This window comes from Notolepis coatsorum, assembly GCF_963971535.1.
Source record: "Notolepis coatsorum genome assembly, chromosome: 3".
Taxonomy (NCBI): domain Eukaryota; kingdom Metazoa; phylum Chordata; class Actinopteri; order Aulopiformes; family Paralepididae; genus Notolepis; species Notolepis coatsorum.
Genome location: NC_140167.1, coordinates 81028276 through 81043132, shown reverse-complemented (window position 1 = coordinate 81043132; position 14857 = coordinate 81028276). Strand labels below are relative to the sequence as shown.

Sequence of the window (14857 nt, the reverse complement as noted above, 5' to 3'; positions counted from 1 at the left end):
ATGAGCATCCTGGCTTGACACGTCACCTGTTTAATTGTGCTGTCTTGTCATCTTAGATCAGACAGCTTCCATCCGTGGAAAGCAACCCCCCACATACCTGGAGTTTAGCTCATTCGCCCTTTTAGGGATCAGGGAAGAATTTCCCACAGGGATTCCATATTGGCTTGGGATAGATATCTGGGTTTTCACTTCCCCCCGGAATGGGGTCTCTTTCCCAAGCGCTCAGCGGCTTGTATTGAGCCGTACTGTATTGTACCCATTCTGCAATCTGTTAATAAAGTTTTCAATCAATCAATCCCCCACAGAGTGGAGTCTGATCTTATCCCCTCCCGGAGGCTGCTCCGTCGGGAGGCTGGTCATAGGCTAACGGAGTCTCGTCCCTCATCCAACCCCCGCTGAGCGCCCATGACCAGGTGTGGGCTGAATTTGTGAAGATAGATACCAATTTCCTCTTTGTGCGTTCAGTATAAAGCTGTCCGGCTACAAACCAGCCTAGCTTAAGATAAATGAAAGGAAGCGGATACGGACCAGGTAGCCTAGCTGTTGGCAAAAAACACCTCTCCCGGAGTTTTAAGCTAGGCTAGTGGTCCGTATCCGCTTCCATTCATTTGTGCTAAGCTAGTCTAGCTTTCTACTGAACGCACAGAGAGGAAACTGGTATCTATCTTCTGGTCTGACTCTGGAGAAGATGGTAAGTGCAATTCCCATAATGTTGGTGTGGTTCTTTAACACACACCACCCGGCACCCGGGACATCCCTCCCTCCTCCCACGTGTGCGCAACACGCACGTTAATAAGAACGCTTCAATAAGGATGTACACACTGAAAATCGTTTAATGGTCCACTCCAAAACTGTACAAATGTATAGCCCATAGGTCTATGACTCTATGATATATCTATTCTAGGCCTATGTGTTTGCCAGAAAGGTCCATTGAAACAGAATAGACATTCATATATAGTAATTAGGCCTATTAGCCTATATGTGTCCATCAACTTAAAGTCACGGAGCACGGAGGGCCATAAAAAAAATAAAGAATGATCAAATCGCTTTTGTCTTCTCTTCTACTGTGAAGCCAAGCTGGGTCATGCAGGTCTCTCTCCCATCTCTCTCTCCTATGATCCCATCTCTCACACACAATTCTGGAAATTCCTGGAATAGTGGAATAATACAGGAAAAAACTTTTCAGCACCACAGAGAGTGTTCTCCGCACTGACAGCTACGTCCATCGGATTTCTTACTATGGTGACGTATCTATATACTTGGCTTAGCTGGTCTCGCTTGGATAGATCTTGTGTAGTATCCATAATCACAGAAAAGAACGGTGCTTGGTTTATTTCTGCCGTAATGTCTTGCTGAACTCGCTGGGACAATATATATATATTAGCTCGTTCTGGATATCCTTGCTAAGGTATTTAACTGAGCCCTCAGGCCGGTTGATCAGCTCTTTCAGCACAGGGTCATAGCTTGCCAGCAGCTGGATAATTTCAAGAAAATTCCCACTGCCCGGCTGTCCCAAACTTTCCCTGTGCCCCCAGAATGAAAGGTTGCAAATGGCTAGCGTTAGTGTCACATTAACGATACGTTCCAGCACTTGTCTCCAAAAGAGAGCTGCATTACGCACATCCCTCTCCATTTGCGCATCAATTGTGCCGCCATGCCTTTTCCACTGTTCATATATGACACAAGCTACAGTGTGCATTTGAGAGGACTGATGGGTTTTTATCTTGCTAGATATATTCTTCCAATCTTTGACTCCATTCACCCATGCGTTGTGGTAATGTGTTGAACTGCGGTCTCCAAATAGCCAGCATGGCTCGCAGTACGCACAATCCAGTTTAGGAGAGTAGCAAAGCCAGCTACAGGGCCGTTTTAAACCAGCTTGTGTTGTTGTATGGTAATGTGCCTCAGAAAAAGAATGGTTGCCTTTTTCATTAATTGGGAAAGGGCCTCTGGGTTTACAAGACCCTGTAACTATGATATACCGTTTTATATCAGCTGAAACATTTTCATCACAAAAGCCCCGGTCTGTGGGGTACTGCTGAAGTGGCTCGTTCTCGTTGTCCAAGTCCAACTCATCTTACTGCTCCTGTTCCGATTCTGCATTGGAATTAGTGTCAGACTCCGCCGGTGCCACCTCCATTTCCTTCTCATTGTCATCGTCAGGCAGGTCAGCAGAACTTGGCTCTTGGGTCGAGCTTGGTGTGTTGACTGTCACTGTGACTGAACTGCTTGGCTGTTCTGAATCTGACTGGTTATGCCTGCAAAGTGCAAACAAAGGCCGATAAATGATCTCTAAAAACCAAGTATGTTATTTACATTAATAAGCGCCATGGCTGCCGGGCCGGCGCCGCCCTAATAGATGTATAAATATAAGTTTATGGTAAACTGTAATCTCATTATCTGTCCAACAGTCCAAGGTTACCTGCTGCTGCATGGTAGTTGACACACCGCGGCTGAAGGCAGTGTCCGTGCCGGGCATGTTGTCGGGTGATCAGGTGGTGTTGAAGGGCTTGTTGTTGTTGGGGATGGGGGGTCAGGAGGAGGAGGAACGTCTGCACCAGGTTGTTTCCCTGTTACTTTTATAACAAATGCGTCTAATTTAGGTAGCTTTGCGTTCTTCTCGTCCCGTTCTTTTTTGTCGGTTCTTTTTTGACGGCCACATTTATGTTTGTAAGGCTTAGGCGGCATGGTTGCGGAATATGGATCATTCACTCACTGATGATTTCACTCGCTGTAAGAGACAGACCTGTCTGCTGTTCATTTTCCGCGCCAGGTAAATTGTCTCATGACGCAATGACGCATTGATTGCTGGGTAATGTTGTTGTCCTCCAGTAACAAGTCAGATTTTGCACTGGAGGCACAACAGGAGAGACAACATTTCCCAGCAATCATCATTCTTTAATTTATTTTAGGCTACAATCGGGAAGAATAGGAGGGCCCGGGGAAACAAGAGACATAGATACACACCACCACCAGTTTGATTTAATACTTTAATAGTTTGTCAAACACCGCCATGCGTGTTTGGCGCATGGCGCAATGCAGTCTGTCGATCCAGTCCCACGAACGGGAACTCCATTCAGTCCCGGGCCCCCCCCCCCCCCGCGGGCCCTGAGGCGGCTGCCTCGCCTGCCTCGCCTATATCGCCGCCGGTGCCTCACCCATTAACTCACACATTCAAACTGACGGCAGAGGAGACCATGCAAGGTGCCACCCTGCTAATATGGAGCAGTTAGGGGTTAAGTGTCTTGCTCAAGGACACTTCGACATGCTGCCGAGAGGATCCAGAAATGAACCATTCTACCTCCTGAGCTACTGTCTAACCCTAACCTTGATTACCAGACGACTGCTCTACCTCCTGAGCCACTGTCTAACCCTAACCTTCTGATTACCAGATGACCGCTCTACCTCCTGAGCCACTGTCTAACCCTAACCTTCTGGTTACCAGATGACTGCTCTACCTCCTGAGCCACTGTCTAACCCTAACCTTCTGGTTACCAGATGACCGCTCTACCTCCTGAGCCACTGTCTAACCCTAACCTTCTGGTTACCAGATGACTGCTCTACCTCCTGAGCCACTGTCTAACACTAACGTTTTGATTACCAGACGGCGGCTCTACCTCCTGAGACACTGTCTAACCCTAACCTTCAGATTACCAGATGACCGATCTACCTCCTGAGACACTGTCTAACACTAACGTTTTGATTACCAGATGACCGCTCTACCTCCTGAGACACTGTCTAACCCTAACCTTCAGATTACCAGACGACTGCTCTACCTCCTGAGCCACTGTCTAACACTAACGTTTTGATTACCAGACGACCGCTCTACCTCCTGAGCCACTGTCTAACCATAACCTTCTGGTTACCAGACGACCGCTCTACATAGCAGAGCATTAAACAGGTGACTCTGGAACACAGGCTGCTAGTACATGGGTCTGCATCTTACCTAGCAGAGCGTTGAACAGGAGACTCTGGAACACAGGCTGCTATAGTACATGGGTCTGCATCTTACCTAGCAGAGCCTTGAACAGGTGACTCTGGAACACAGGCTGCTATAGTACATGGGTCTGCATCTTACCTAGCAGAGCGTTGAACAGGTGACTCTGGAACACAGGCTGCTATAGTACATGGGTCTGCATCTTACCTAGCAGAGCGTTGAACAGGAGACTCTGGAACACAGGCTGCTATAGTACATGGGTCTGCATCTTATAGCAGAGCGTTGAACAGGTGACTCTGGAACACAGGCTGCTATAGTACATGGGTCTGCATCTTACCTAGCAGAGCGTTGAACAGGTGACTCTGGAACACAGTGATAACTCGGTCCAGAGACTGTTTGAGCCGATGGTCCTCCTCCCTCTGACCCAGTTTGGTTTGGCTCTGTTCTTTCTGGCCCAGTTTGGTTCGGTACTGCTGGAGCAGTTCAAGGGCTCTCTGGGCATCTGGTGACATCATACAGCAAATAAACACAAACCAACGTGATTCAAAACACAACTGAACACAATGCAGCTGATTAAATGAATAGTAATCATTTTGTTCAGGAAATCTTGCATGTATTGACTCCGCTGAGCCCAGTAGTGATGTTAGTTCTGTTTACATCTCCACTGTCTGCTTCTCCAGTATAATGTTAGTGTTTACATCTCCACTGTCTGCTTCTCCAGTATAATGTTAGTGTTTACATCTGTCTGCTTCTCCAGTATAATGTCAGTGTTTACATCTCATCTGTCTGCTTCTCCAGTATAATGTTAGTGTTTACATCTGTCTGCTTCTCCAGTATAATGTTAGTGTTTATCTGTCTGCATTGACTTCTGCAGATAGCAGCACTAAATAATAATAATAATAATAATACACTTTATTTGTATAGCACCTTTCAGATGGTAATAATAATAATAATGATAATAATAATAAACGTTGTTTGTATAGCACCTTTCAGATGGTCATAATAATAATTAATAATAATAATAAACGTCGTTTGTATAGCTCCTTTCAGATGGTCATAATAATAATTAATAATAATAATAAACGTTGTTTGTATAGCTCCTTTCAGATGGTCATAATAATAATTAATAATAATAATAAACGTCATTTGTATAGCTCCTTTCAGATGGTAATAATAATAATAATAATAATAATAATAATAATAATAATAATAATAATAATAATAATAATAATAATAATAATAATAATAATAATAATAATAATAATAATAATAATAATAATAATAATAATACTTGTTGTTTGTATAGCACCTTTCAGATGGTAATAATAATAATAATAATAATAATAATAATAATAATAATAATAATAATAATAATAATAATAATAATAATAATAATAATAATAATAATAATAATAAACATTGTTTGTATAGCACCTTTCAGATGGTATTAACCTGTTAATCTGTAGACCGTTTTTCGCCTAAAGGTACATGCCTAAGTAAATGGAAGATTGCTCCACTTCTGCAAGGTCAATTAGCATGTTCTTTGTATCTAGGAACATCTAGGGACCTGGGGGTATGTATTTCCAGTGTCAGAAATATTGTGTCTGTTACTAGGCTGAGTAAATTGTAATGAAGAAAAGGAGAATATAAATAATGATTTATGATTTTTGCATCTTTGATCAAAAATTGATACGGGTAGGAGCAGGGAACAAAATAGCCACACGCCGTTCGCCAATGGCCTGTAGATTTAACGTCTGGCGACTAAAAATAATAGGTCTGCCCGCCAACTGGCGTGTAGTTAATATCGATACTCTTATTTTGAATCCTGTGCGGGTCTCATTTCCGCCCCAAGCGCAGCTCCAGTCATAATATCTATGGCTCCGGCAGCTAGCAACGTTCAGGTTCATATGATACTCTTATTTTGAAAAACCCTGTAGCAACTCCGCGAGTCATATGATATCCGCCCACTCCGTGTTGTTTCTTGAAAACACTGGAGCAGCGTTAAACACAGAAGCGTTAACACAGCAGTGCGCCTACAGACGCGAAATAAGTCTGTGGTGTTTTTTTTCTTCTCACAACGAGTCAAATGCATCTACATGCTTTGCACCGTCGCCATTCCTTTATGCCCACATCGCCCGAAATTAACGTTTATGTACCAATCACTACAACGTTAACGTAAGCTAACAAGCTAATCCTGATCAGACGAGGCAGAGCCATAGTGAACAGCAGACAGTGTGGACTGAGGAAAGGGAAATGGGGGGGCACTCTCCCCTTCCCTGTGTGTGTGTGTGCGTGCGTTTGGAAAGACGACGAAGTCACTAGTCAGGACTCAGGACAGGAGTATATTATAGTAAACTGAGGATTACTGAGGATGGACAGATAATGTTGATATTCAAATATAAAAAAGTTTCGAGAGGAGTGGAAGTTTGAAGACAGACTACAATATGATGCAGGGGTGGTGAGTTGAAACACAGTGTGTGTGTGTGTGTGTGTGTGTGTGTGTGTGTGTGTGTGTGTGTGTGTGTGTGTGTGTGTCCTGACCCCACTTCTATGTTTCAATAAATTATTTGCATTTAAAACTATTAACGCTGACTCATTCCTTCAGTCCACTCAAAATTATGCTAATATTCCTTATGTTTGATTGATTGATTGAAAAGTTTATTAACAGATTGCAGAATGGGTACAGTACAGTACAGCTCAATACATACAATTGTTAAGAGGATGCAGACCTGAGAAAGACTTTCGTCTTGTTTCCATCAGGGTCCACCATTTTCAATTCATCATATGACACACACGACATACAGATAGACAGTACTGCTACATCTATACATTTATGACATACCAGATTTTCAAATACAGTACTGTTTGTGATACTAAAAAAATCCAGAAAAAGAGTGTATATACATTTGACATAGAAACTGTGCATTGGGGGAGGTTGGGTAGGTGGGGTGGGGCTGTACATTGGAGGTGGGGGGGGGGACACTGTACATTGGAATACTGACCTACATTTGACATAGAAACTGTACATTGGAGGAGGTTGGGTAGGTGGGGTGGGGTTAGGTGGGGCTGTACATTGGAGGTGGGGGGGGGGGGGTGGGTACATTGGAATACTGACAAAGCCATGCTTGGTCTTTATTGTACAACTGGGTTAGGACATTTGTAGGGGCCAGTTTTGAATTGCAGTCTCCCGTAGGTGTTCTTTGAGAGTGTTTTTGAAGGTGGGTAGTGATTCACATTCCTTTACAGCTTTGGGTAGGGCGTTCCACATTGTTGTGGCATAATTGCGAAAACGTGTTTAGTCCCTTGTTTGAGCCGAATCTGGGTTTTACATGATTTGTGGAGCTCCCTCTGGTGTTGTGATCGTGGTATTCACTGACCTTTGGGAAGTATTTTGACATGTACATGGGTACCTTGGTCGTGTAGTGTATCTTGTAGACCAGGCCCATTGCAAGTTGCTGTACTCTGTCGTCTACTCTAAGCCATCCTAGGTTGGCAAAGTGTGCAGGGGTGAGGTGGGTTCTAGGAGTCAGGTCAAGCAGTAGTCTGACTAGTTTGTTTTGAGATGTTTGTAATTTGGTTTTTAGTGCCTTTGAGGTGCTTTGGTACCATGAGGTGCAAGCATAGTCGTGTTGTTTATGATATTAATTGAAAATAGCATATGAGAGTATTATATAGTAATAATAACACATGGCGATATACTAAAAAGCTATTTATAATTTTTGGCTGGTAAAAAATCTGCCCAGCTGGTAGTTTTTCAAATCTACCAGCCAAATGGCTGGTAAGTCAAAAAGTTAAGTTTGGGTAGGACTCCCTGGGTAGGAGAAAATGCTCACTGAGCTCATTCACCACCTTATTGAGATCATGTGTACAAAAAATCTAAGCAAATGAATAAAGGGAAGATGATTTGTAGATACAGTAATTAATGATAATCGATTTTAATTATAAATTCATATTTGACCTTGAACTTGACCTATATCCGGCTTTCGAATCCATGTTTAATGGACCGAAGGACGGATATATCCGTGGCAAGTTGTTTTGGCTTTTATTCCATTTTAATAACCTATTCAAGGTCGCCGAGCTGCACTACAGATGTACCCTACTCTTTGAATTCGAGAAAGTGCATTACCGGCCAGATCCTCTTAGGAGCGCTATCGCGATAATGCAGTGTTCCCTGTGGCCGAAGTTGTCTTTTTTTTTTATCTCTAATGTAGTTTTCTACTCACCTGAAGCGATCGCTATTGTCTGTTGCACGGAATACGTTTTGGATCGCGGATTTCACTATGCAATAAGGGGATAACGGGGAAATGCTCGGGGGGGATCCAACCGGCTCATGGTAAGATCTTTTTCACGTAAATTACAGCCCGATCGGGCCTTGTTATGATACGATACGATCAGCGTATGTGGCTACTTAGATGAACACGGTTATTGGTAATCAATAATAAGAAACGACGTCTCCCGCCCCCCCTTTCATGCATACTTGCTTGAGGATTGTGCCGATCATATGCAGTTTGAGTTTTAACTGTAGCTTATGTATAACGGAAATGCCATTGGATATAACGTTAGTAGCTATTAGCCCTTTATCTAGCCTTCCAGGAAATATACTAGACCAAATGCCGTATAACGCTTATATTCACAGCGCTATAAAATGAGAACGTATTGATGATTTTTTTCTTCTTTAAAGGCCAACCTTCACGTTGTATTTTTGTTCAATAAACACTGTGGACTAGGCCAACGGTGACTTTCATGAAGAAGGAAAAAAAAGTATTGAAATTGACCCAGTTTTAGCGTTTTTATCAAACATTTTGTCTGCCCAACACAATCACCACGCACGTGGATATTTTAATCAATGGTTCATAACGTGCGTGTGTAATCGAAATTATCTCGTCACAACAGGTGCAGGGCACCAGGGGGCTCACCAGGGGGCGCTGAGAGTCACACACAGCTAGTGGCAGGCACTGCAGGCAGAGAGCCTTGCTACCATAGATATATGCTTGCTACTACTAGCCGAATGAAAATGTATCTGTTTCACCTAACACTATTGCTCCGTGATTATAGCCATCCATCTCTAAAGCTAACCACTATTTGTAAAAGCCACAACCACGTTACCATATTTGTAATAATGTAAATCATTGTGTCGTTGTACATATTGTGTTTATAACGTTAGTAGCTAACATAGCTTAGCTTGGTAGCTATTGTGCTAACAACATATCCCGACATCCGGCTCGCTGGCCGGCATGAACGGCCGACCCAAAATGGTTCTCTCCTCTCTGTACACCCCGTCCCCACGGGTACCCTGCCGGGGGGCCCATGGACGCGACAACGGCGGCAGCCGTAGGGTGCTCGAGCCTGTAAAGGCTAGTGGTACACGATAGCTATGAGCTAACTAACGCTACAGGCTCAAACACCCTACGGCCGCCGCTGTTGTCGCGTCCACAAGCTCCTCCGCAGGACACCCGCGAGGACGGGGGCACACAAAGAGGAGAGAACCACCCGCAGGGACGGCGGAGCTATAGGCTAACGTCAGTGTAGTGGTCCCGACTGTAGCAGGGACGGCGGAGCTATAGGCTAACTGTGATGCACCGAGTGGGCCACCATTGATCTACATGCCCCGATCTCAAATGGTTCACGACAGTAGACATAATGCTAACGTTAGCCAGCGCCATATATCGAGTAGTACTATGACCCGGACGGGCAAGGCATACGTTTCCTGAAGTGACGTCACGGCCGTGCTAGCGTCTGATAAGCTTTTAGATTCGGCTAATTAATATGCACCTGTAGTGACGTCGGCGTTTGATAAGCTTTTTTGATTCGCGCGTGCATGTTATTCGTGCGTGGACCTTTTTAACTCTTTCGGAGTGGCATTTCCGGTGTCAAATGGAAAAAAATAAATAATGAAATTATATACCAATGATGTAAACTACCCATAATTGATCAGTAGGGTTTAACCTGGATGTTGGGCTTTAAGCCATTTTGAAGGGACGGTTTATGGACTCAATTGACAATGAGAATGGACAGATAGCAATACTATAAAGTATAGATTTAGCTCTACAAACAGCCCCAAGTCTGTTTACAAATGCTGGTCGTCCTTAGTGATATTAGACTCATCCCAGTGGCCGCCAATGTGTTAAGGCTTAATATAATAATAATAATAATAATAATAATAATAATAATAATAATAATAATAATAATAATAATAATAATAATAATAATAATAATAATAATAATAATAATAATAATATTATTATTATTATTATTAATAATAATAATAATAATAATAATAATAATAATAATAATAATAATAATAATAATAATAATAATAATAATAATAATAATAATAATAATAATAATAATAAACATTGTTTATATCACTTTCAGATGCTAATAATAATAATATGAATAAACATTGTTTGTATAGCACCTTTCAGAGGATAATAATAATAATAATAATAAACATTGTTTGTATAGCACTTTTCATACAAGGATTGCAGAACAATGTTTTTATTTTATTTTATCAAATTAGCATAAAATAGACAGAATAAAAGCAATGCAGATAATAAGAAAAGGGCAAAAGCGAGGATTGCAACTCATTCTACCAAATCTACGTCATCATGTCTTCAACATCAGGCTACGACAAGCAACAGTTGGTCCTTTGTACTTCAATGCTAATTTGCCGCAAAACAAAACAATTCCTCAGCAAAGTCAGATGACGTTTTCAAACACGAGGGCGAGTCACTTCTAAAAGGCACGCAAAGCCGGTATTTCCATCTCATGTAATCAGTATTGATTGATTGATTGATTGAAAAGTTTATTAACAGATTGCAGAATGGGTACAGTACAGTACAGCTCAATACATACAATTGTTAAGAGGATGCAGACCTGAGAAAGACTTTCGTCTTGTTTCCATCAGGGTCCCCCATTTTCAATTCATCATATGACACACACGACATACAGATAGACAGTACTGCTACATCTATACATTTATGACATACCAGATTTTACAGTACTGTTTGAAAATCCAGAAAAAGAGTGTATATACATTTGACATAGAAACTGTGCATTGGAAGAGGTTGGGTAGGTGGGGTGGGGCTGTACATTGGAGGTGTGGGGGGGGGGGGGGGGGGTTGGGGACACACACACTGTACATTGGAATACTGACATACATTTGACATAGAAACTGTACATTGGAGGAGGTTGGGTAGGTGGGGTGGGGTTGGGTGGGGCTGTACATTGGAGGTGGGGGGGGGGGGGGGGGTTTGGGTACATTGGAATAATGACAAAGCCATGCTTGGTCTTTATTGTACAACTGGGTTAGGACATTTGTAGGGGCCAGTTTTGAATTGCAGTCTCCCGTAGATGTTCTTTGAGAGTGTTTTTGAAGGTGGGTAGTGATTCACATTCCTTTACAGCTTTGGGTAGGGCGTTTCACATTGTTGTGGCATAATTGCGAAACGTGTTTAGTCCCTTGTTTGAGCCAAATCTGGGTTTTACATGATTTGTGGAGCTCCCTCTGGTGTTGTGATCGTGGTATTCACTGACCTTTGGGAAGTATTTTGACATGTACATGGGTACCTTGGTCGTGTAGTGTATCTTGTAGACCAGGCCCATTGCAAGTTGCTGTACTCTGTCGTCTATGTAGTATGACTTATTATACAACGGCATGCAAATTTCTCGATTCTGATTGGCCATTTACACGTCTTTATTGGCAACAATCCACGGTCCTGGGCTCAGGACCCGCCCACAACCGAATCACATATCACTCCCCGGCTCACTCCGGGAGAAAACAAGATCGCGGACAACAAATGGTTATGTTGAAAGCACCATAACGACTAAATATGAAGCGATTCTGTCAAGGGGAATGTGTTAGTCCTTTAAACAATGTTGGATGATGTAATTGATGGGTCTTGAGTCAATCTAGAACAAAAGAAAAATCGCGGATTGATTGATTAATTAATTGATTGATTTAAATTTCTTCCTTCCTACTTTCTACTGACTGCAGCGTTCTCTCTCACACTGTCCGACGCTGGCGTACCCACAAACACACACACACACATACACACACACACACACACACACACACGCACGCACACACACACACACACTGTGACACACACACACACACACACACACGCACACACGCACACACACACACACACACACACACTCCTGTCTGCAACAGCGGGGGAGTCAGACTGAGAGAGAAGCAGCGCTGTTTTAAGTGAGCATGGTCTATTGAATTGATTGATTGGTTGATTGCTAATTTTATTACTGTACCCCTGGTTTCCAACTGGTTAAGTTTAGGCTAAAAGAAATAAATAAAAAAATAGGGCGAAGAAAACGTTTTTTTCCTATAGGGCAAAGAAAACGTTTTAATTTGTTTTACCTACTTTATATAGAAGCATCTAAGAATGAAGTTCTATGGAAAGTAGGTCTGCATTCCCTTAACAATTGTGTGTATTGAGCCGTACTGTATTGTACCCATTCTGCATCTGGTAATAACATTTTCAATCAATCATTCCAATAATACACAGTTGGATGTGTTAGTTGGTTGGATGCACTTCAAGCTGCTTCCACATGAGGCAACTTCTCTCAATCATTCCAATAATACACAGTTGGATGTGTTAGTTTGGTTGGATGCACTTCAAGCTGCTTCCACATGGAGGCAACTTGTCTTTTTTGTAGTTGTGGGAACTACTTTTTCTGGCGGATGGTTTTTTTCAATAAATCTTCGATTAATGTGTGTTTATTGTATAGAAATAAGGTTGGATGAATCTGGCAGTTGTATAAAAGCTTTACACCACTTGTAGTCGTGATTTGTGACCAATAAACCATGCCTAGGGGGGTCTAACGACCCTCGGCTGCGCCTCGGGCCTAACGACCACCCCTAGGCATGGTTTATTGGTCACAAACCACTCCTGCGCGTGATGTAATGCTTAACTACTACCATAGTGTGTTTCACTGTCTGTATACATACTAATACTACAACTCTGTACATACATCTGATTAGCACTATTACTCAGTAGTACTAATGAATATATTGTATATACCCAGTTCAATCACCTGTACATTGTATTACTATTTCACTTTACTGTTACATTTGCACTATGATTATATACTCTCTTTTTTAGACGCTTTTTGTATCACAAACAGTAGCCTACTGTATTTGTAAATCTGGTATGTCATAAATGTATAGATGTAGCCTACTGTCTGTATGTCATGTGTGTCATATATGTTATGATGAATTGAAAATGGGGGACCCTGATGTAAACAAGACGAAGGTCTTTCTCTGGTCTGACTGCATCCCAATTATTGAGCTGTACTGTATTGTACCCATTCTGCAATATGTTAATATAGTTTTAAATCAATCAATGCCAAACGTATTTTCGTTGTACTGTACTGTACTTGTGCTGCATTATGACACTACATGTGGATCTAATCTAAATTAAGAGCTGTATAGACACACAGCCTGCGGAGGAGACAGGAGACGGACCTGATTGACACCTGAATGACGCGGATGCATCTGGGTGTTCTCTGTGACGTGACGTCAGCGGGATGAGTTGTTTGTTACAGCTAATAATGATGAGTTACAGCTTTACTGTTCAAAACTGTTTTGAACCTTTTCATCAAAGAACATCGAACACCTTTCTAAACCCGCATGCAATTCTATATAGCAGCTGAATGAAATAGCGTATCACGTTGCGAAACTCGTCAGTGTCAACAAACGACGACTTGTCAACCCCGTTGAGAGAGAGAGCCCCGTTGAGAGAGAGAGAGAGGGAGAGAGAGAGAGAGGGAGAGAGAGAGGGGGGGGGGAGAGATACAATAGGGGCGAGAGGAGAAATAGAAACAGAGAGATAGAAAATAAATAGAAATAAAATAGGTGCATTACCTCTCTGTCTGACAGGCATGTCGGCGACTTAACCCAGATGTTAGAACTATAGCGCGACTCCGAACTGTGACCCCCAGCTGAGAACACGACTTTCTGTCCTTCCTTCCTTCCTTTCCTCTGAAAAAACAAGACACTGAACAGAATAATCCCGCTGGTGCTGTCTGCAAACTTCAGAGCAATGAAAACGGACTGTGTGAATGAACGCCAAACAAACGTTGGCACCGTGGACTTAGTACCGTGCGCGCGCTCTCTCTCCCCCCCTCTCTCTCTCCCCCCCTCTCTCTCTCTATCTCTCTCTCTCTCTCGCGCTCGCGCTCTCTCTCTCTCTCTCTCTCTCTCTCTCTCTCTCTCTCTCTCTCTCTCTTCTCTCTCTCTCTCTCTCTCTCTCGCGCTCTCTCTCTCTCGCTCTCTCTCTCTCTCTCTCTCTCTCTCTCTCTCTCTCTCTCTCTCTCTCTCTCTCTCTCTCTCTCTCTCTCTCTCTCTCTCTCTCACTCCGTCTCTCTCTCTCTCTGACACACTATCCCTCCCTCCTATGCTCTCTCTTTCTATATATCTCTCTCTCTAGGGGCTGGGCTGTCTTGGTTTTAGTTCCTTGGTAAAACTTGTTTTTCATGAGCTGTTTCTTCATTCTGCTGCCTCTCCAGCTGTCAGACCGGTTCTGACACAAACACACATACACACGAACACACACACATGCATGCACGGCTTGCACGCACACAATCACATTAGAATAGTGTACAGTGGTTGGTTTGAAAGGCTCCTGTTCAGAGGGGTGTGTGTGTGTGTGCGCGTGTGTGTGTGAGAGAGGTATTGTAATGGTAAGTAGTGTGTTTTGGGATAAAAGCCTGTCCTCTCAGGACCTATATGCAGATATACTCCACCTGAACCCGGAGACACTCAACTCTGATGTAGTCTGTTCACTCACAACTCTACTCTTAAAGACACAATCTGTCCTTAAAACTTCACAATATAAACGTTGATTTTTTTTTACTTGTAGAAGGAACATAAGTGTTTTGTAACTGTCATGACTCGGA

At 42.7% G+C, this 14857-nt stretch overlaps 1 protein-coding gene across 1 annotated transcript in view; it reads right to left on the bottom strand.

Moving 5' to 3' along the window:
- LOC311225869 (uncharacterized protein) overlaps positions 1-14004 on the bottom strand; it is a gene marked incomplete at its 3' end in the record, with an annotated part of 197812 nt that extends 183808 nt beyond the window's left edge. Inside the window, exons 1-2 of the mRNA XM_084311261.1 lie at positions 13824-14004; positions 4275-4439 (exon numbers count right to left, since the gene is read on the bottom strand). Coding sequence (XP_084167387.1) covers positions 4275-4439; positions 13824-13842 — 184 coding nt within the window. The 5' untranslated portion in view covers positions 13843-14004. The remainder of the gene's footprint in view (positions 1-4274; positions 4440-13823) is intronic.
- Positions 14005-14857: the final 853 nt, after the last annotated feature.